We start from the raw sequence: 6,285 nt of genomic DNA on the forward strand, positions 1-6,285 counted from the left end.
CGGTTGGTTAGCTAAGTCAATAAGCATCGCGTGCTTAAATAACCTGAAAATAATTTATATAGTAAGAAATTTGTGTTTGATTATTGCTATTAAGTTAAAAGACAATTTTTGTACTGTGAATAACATTAGTATTGGGTCTAGTAGGTAACAAACAAGTTCCTGTTTGAAATTTAAAATATTTGTAATAAGTTATGTATTTCAATATACAAAATAAAAAATTATTTTAAAATTCTTAACAAATTCTTTAATAACAATAATTAACTCTTTAAGATTTATGACCACTTTACTCAATTTGAACAAATCCTCTCATTAAAACATATGTTTATAATTTTAAATAATTAGATAAACTTAAAAAACATTTTCCAAAAATAAAAATATAACTTTTGAAAAAACAATGTATCATAATCCGCTGCCGGTACAAACATTCTCATTAAGGTCCTTCACCTGAATTTGTTGCATTATTGAAGCGAACTAAATGCATTTTGAGAGACTCCATGTGTTGTTGCTAAAGAGGTAAACCAATTCAATTTTAAGTCTATATTCAGTCCAATTTCGAATTTATGTTTGGTGTATTCTAAGAGGGTATAAATTTTTTTATTTAATTTACATGATATATTTAAAACAATTTAAATAATAACATAAGTTTATTTGCCAGCTCTTTTGTAGTAGAAGGACTTCAACAGATTGTTATAAAGTATTCTAAATTTGCCATGTATTAATGTATAGCTGTGTTTGTTATCGAGAGGAGTGAGTTTACACGTTCCGTAGTTTTGAATATTGTTCATTGTTTTTTTTATATATATAAAAATATAATTTAGTTATTTATGTTAATTTATGAACTTTAATTATGTCTTTTTTTTTTTAACTTTAGATAAGTTTGTCATTGTTAGAGAACTTTGTAACACTATCATCTCATAACCATGTTGTTGATTTAATAGTTGCTACTGAGATTTTTGGGATTGGAAGACCTTTAGGTCATGTTAATTTTTGGAGGGTTGGATCAAAAATAAGTGAAATTGATTTATGAAAGGTATAAAAGGAAATTTTTTCAAAAGGAAACTCATAATTTATGTTTTCTATAACTACAAGAGAGAAGCCACATAACTCAACTCCTCTCCTTCTTCTCCTTCCTTCCTTTCTCAGCTAGTTCCAGTTAGGGTGGTGAAGATTTGAGTTTTCGAGGTTAAAGCTCTAGCAATCGGAGCATGGAGTCATTTTCTTTTCCTTCTCCTCTTGCGGATTCATTCTCCGAGAGGTAAGGGAAGCTGTGATTTTAAATTTAAGGGTGCATTTTGTGGCTGTGATGTTTAGGATTAATTACCTAAAGGTGTTGAGTGATTGAATGATGATGTTGAAAGTGGTTTTCCATGGATTTTCTTGTTCATGGGTGTTCGTGGAGGCTCATGCTCGAAGCCAGGATTGATTCCAATCGCATGTTATTTTTTATGATGAAATTATGTTGTATAAATGTTGTTCATTGTGTTGCATATTGTTAGAATTTGTTGATTTTTAGGAAATTGGGCGAAATCAGGTTTTGCACAAGTGTAAAATTTGATATCGCATTGGGTGTGCCTTTAAGGCACCAGGCGTGGTTTTAAAAGAGAGGTCCTTGTCTTACTCACATTAGACACAATATTGGTGGCGTCGAACGTGAGGAGAAATACTTGTCTAGGATTAGAATCATGTCAGACGTAAGTTGAAAGGCGTCAGACATGAGATGAGAGGCTCGTCTTTGCCTGGGTTCACTTTGGGTGTTAAGTATGTGCCACCAAACGTGAATCAGGTAGAGAGCTTTATGCTTGATTAGGGTTAGGCCTGGATGTTGCCAAACCAAGCGCGAGACTGAGGGTATACTTTGCCTCAATCCCACCAAGCGCATGTGATGTGATGTTGGGCGTGGACGAGACAATGAACTCATTGTCTTGCTGATGTCGGACGCAAACTATATAATGAGAAATTGTTAGTTAGTGTTGTTTAAAAGTTGATCAACTGTGAATGAATGGTATGATGTAAAGTTGTTTTGCTTAAATTGCTGGCGATTGAATCATGAGGACATAGTTATATGAATGATGATGTCAAATGATATGAGTTGTTGTGTAGTAAGTTATTGCTTAAGTTAATTTTCTGATGTTGTTCCTTTAAAGTTGTGAATGTTGCAAAGATGCATGATGTTTATGTTGTTTAAGTTTACATGCTGTGAAGTTGAAATTGGAATGTTGTATTAGTTGTACATTATTAAGGTTGAGAAGTTGAATGTTGAAAGATGATAAAGTTGTTAAGTTGATAAGCTACATGTATGTGGATTATATACATATCTTAACTACTATATATAAAAATTAGAGGGGAATTAAATATGTTTTTTAACTTAATATCCCATTGTGTGGATATATGTTGCGGTGCTCTTAGAATCCGGTTGAAATCTTTTAGTAGGTAAGCTAGCCTCAAAATGGGTAAATTGTTTATTAGTTGTCTCCTATAGGTGCTATATGGTATTTGTGTTGGGCAAGGTCAAGACACACGTATATAAAACAACCAACCGAGTAAAGTACTAGGTCGAGAATTTAGTCTCTAACCTAACATCGAAGGATTGTAGTATTTGGAGGATAATTAGTGGGTTAGTCCCAAAGGTGGCCTAGTGTTGGAGATTAATGTCATGATAGACCCATATCCAAACTGTTCTATCATGAAATAGTACCATACTTTCTTATTTAAGTGGTGAAACATAAGAAATCAATCTTACTTATGTTAGCCATTGTTTCTAGCCTTGTGCTAGTCGTTGTTCCCGACCTTAATATCAACTGTTGTTTCTAGTATTATACTAGTCATTATGATTTGATAGGGTCAACCCAATTGAATTACTCACCATAAAATGTAAGAGACCCCTATAGTCGGTATGCATGATGACACATTAGATGATTATATATATATATATTGACGTGATGAACAGGCTGCGAGATGTTAAGTTGCTATGATGATGATGTTGTCTTGTTTTAAGTTGAATTGTTACAACATGATGATGTTTTTATAAGCTATTATGTTGAATTCTTTTCGCTAGCTTACCTTGTGTTTTTCTTGTGGTAGGAATTGCAATGATCATACTCAGTATGAAAGCATGACAAGATTAGCTAAATAATTTGTAGAGATGGAGGATAGTCATGCTAGATGTGGCTAGTTTTACTTTTGTTATATGCTACTCTTATGTAATCAGGTTTTGCATAGATATCAATCGACACTTGGGTTTATTTTACTCTGAGTATTATATTTTGTATATAATTGTTGTGTACATAATATTAGGTACTAACGATATTATAAACTCTAAATCTAATGCATATTGTTTAGTTTTCTGCTATGCAGTAATTGTTCAATAATAAATGCAATGACTTATCGGGTTGTTACAAACTTAATATATTTTTATTAAAACTTAAATACAAATATAAATGTATATTTGATTTGAACTTTTATGTATATTTAAAAATCAACAAAGATTGGTATAATTAGTTAGGAACAAACTTGTATTTTAGAAGAATGTAAGAATGATTTATGTAAAACATTTGAAAGTATCTTTATAAGTGTTCATAGAGCCTTGAAACTTGTCTTAGTCACTAAACTCACTTAAACCTTTTTTTTTTTACAAAAAAAAAAGTGTATTCAAAAGCTTATAAAATGCTTTTTATTTTAAAATTTAATGTTATAAAATTAAGGTTTTACATATTTAATATTATATATATATATATTATTACTATTTTATTAATATCAACTTTAATTTTTTTTATCATTTAAAATTAAACCAGTATTTAACCCATCAGGTTTTTAAAAAATTGGTACGTTTATTTTAAAAACAACATCGATACTTATGTTTTTGTTGTGGTTCACGTTTTATTTTCCATTGGATTTGCGTGGCATAAAATCCCTCCTTGAAATCGATTTCCTGTCGGTCGGTGTACAATTATTAATATTACGATATAATTTTTTTTTTATCTGGTAAGAATATAGTTGTTATGCTATGTTTGATTGAGCATAAAGATGAAAAAAAATCAGTCCTTTTTATAATACTTAAAATCTTTTAAATTATTTTTATAAGAACTAATCGTGTTATATAAATTTGTTAAAATTTAATTAATCATCTTATATTGACAGAAAATAATGAAATTAATTATTTTGTTTAGAAAAATTTAATAAATTTAGTGAAAATTAAATAAACTACATTTAAGGATAATTAAAATTTATCTTTAATTTTTAAAATAATTTAAAAAATAATTTTCTACACATGAATTTTTTTCGTACATGGGTATATTTCAAAATAATTTTTGTATTAATTATTTTCTTTTTACAAAAACTATGTTAAACAATTTTTTTTTTAATTTAATAAATACTTCATACATTGTATGAGTATATTTTAAAGTATTTATTATATTAATTATTTTTGTTACAAAGTCTAAATTTAATTAAAGTTATTTTTTTTAATTTAATTAATAAATAGTTAGTGGAATAAATATCTCATCAATGTTATGATAGTTTTCAAAAAAAATATTAATTTAATTACATTACATGTTTATTCAACCTACAATTTTCCCAAAACTTTAAGTCTGTAATTTTTATTTTTGTTGAAAAAGTATGTTTAACTAAGGTTATTTTTCTTAATTTAATAAATAAATAATTGGTGGAATAAGTATTTTATGCATATTATAATAGTTTTGAAAACTATAAAATTTTAATTGAATTATACTTTTAATCCTCTCATAATATTCAAACTGTGCATTTTAATTCTCATGTATTTAAGTTGTAATTTAACTTTATAAAATTTATAATTTTTATTTTATTGTTAAATATTTATCATGTATAATTAAAATTATAATATTAATCATATTTGTCATTAAATAAATAATGTTATATATATATATATATTATTTTTTAAAACTAATTTTGATCTATCTTTATTATTTTTATTGAATAAAATAAAATTTTAAAAATATATAATTTACTTTAAATATAATTATATATTTAATGTTAAGTCATGATTGGCTTGTGGATTTTTAACGATAGAATTAAAATTATAAATTTTATAACATTAGGTAACTTTAATTATAAATTTTAAAATTTGAAAAAGAAAATAGCACTAATCTAATAAATATACGTTACTAAAATTCTTAAATTAAGTCCTGTACTATATTTTCCTTTTTCATATCTGTTTAATTAAAAAAAAAACTATTTTTTACCCTTTTTTTTACAAGAAATTTTTATCTTCTTACCACACGTCTCCAACACACTTAAAAAAAAAATCTATAAAAACAACTGAATAAATATATAAAATTTAATTAGAAAAATCAACGTTTTTTCTTTCCCTCACAATAGTGGGTCCACTCCACTCTGCACGCGATCAATCCAAACAACACGGGTGAGGGGTGTATATATAAATCCCCAAATGGCACCGTTCTATTCACCTCACGCATTTCGATTACCGTTCACCGATAAAACCAAATCCTTCTATCTATCTAACAATGGCTGCCAATCAAACCGCAGTGGATAACGGCGACGCCACCGCCGCCCCCAACACCGACTCGACCACCAAATCCTCCGTCTACCTCCAAGACATGGACGAGCTCAAGCGCGTCTTCAGCCGCTTCGACGCCAACGGCGACGGCAAGATCTCCGTCAACGAGTTGGACAACGTCCTCCGCACGCTCGGATCCGGCGTCCCGCCGGAGGAACTCCAGCGCGTCATGGACGACCTCGACACCGACCACGACGGCTTCATTAACCTCTCCGAGTTCGCCGCCTTCTGCCGCTCCGACACCACCGACGGCGGAGACACCGAGCTCCGCGACGCCTTTAACCTCTACGACCAGGACAAGAACGGCCTCATCTCCGCCACCGAGCTCTACCAAGTGCTGAACCGCCTCGGAATGAGGTGCTCCGTCGATGAATGCCACAACATGATCAAATCCGTGGATTCCGACGGTGACGGCAACGTCAACTTCTCGGAGTTCAAGCGTATGATGAGCAACAACCGCGCTAATGCCAACAACGGCGAATAGATAATATAGATTAGGCGCTTTGGATTCGAATTAACTAGCTAGGCACTTTCCATAATCTCTGATTAATAGATCTGCATCTGTTTCCGTTAGGCTCTGTTATTACCTTTCTCCTCGTTTCGTAGCTTTGGCTTTTCTATAAATAATTAGAATCGTGCTTAATCACTGCGCAGAATTAGAATTAGAAAATCTAATTGAAAATTTGAATTCCTATAGGGAATAATAATATAATACTGTTTACGTTTTCCATGAA

The 6,285-nt window shown here is 30.3% G+C and overlaps 1 protein-coding gene across 1 annotated transcript; it reads left to right on the forward strand.

Moving 5' to 3' along the window:
- The first annotated feature begins 5,426 nt into the window (after nt 1-5,426).
- On the forward strand, nt 5,427-6,285 carry LOC109799622 (Calcium-binding EF-hand family protein). The gene has a single exon (XM_020360217.3). The coding sequence runs from the start codon at nt 5,499-5,501 to the stop codon at nt 6,033-6,035; it is 537 nt and encodes a 178-aa protein (XP_020215806.1). The 5' UTR covers nt 5,427-5,498; the 3' UTR covers nt 6,036-6,285.

The sequence above is a fragment of the Cajanus cajan genome, chromosome 2 (assembly GCF_000230855.2).
Source record: "Cajanus cajan strain Asha chromosome 2, NIPB_CcT2T_4, whole genome shotgun sequence".
Classification (NCBI taxonomy): domain Eukaryota; kingdom Viridiplantae; phylum Streptophyta; class Magnoliopsida; order Fabales; family Fabaceae; genus Cajanus; species Cajanus cajan.

Coding starts and splice junctions, on each gene's coding strand:
- LOC109799622 (XM_020360217.3), top strand. CDS start 5,499: ATGGCTGCCAATCAAACCGCAGTGGATAACGGCGACGCCACCGCCGCC.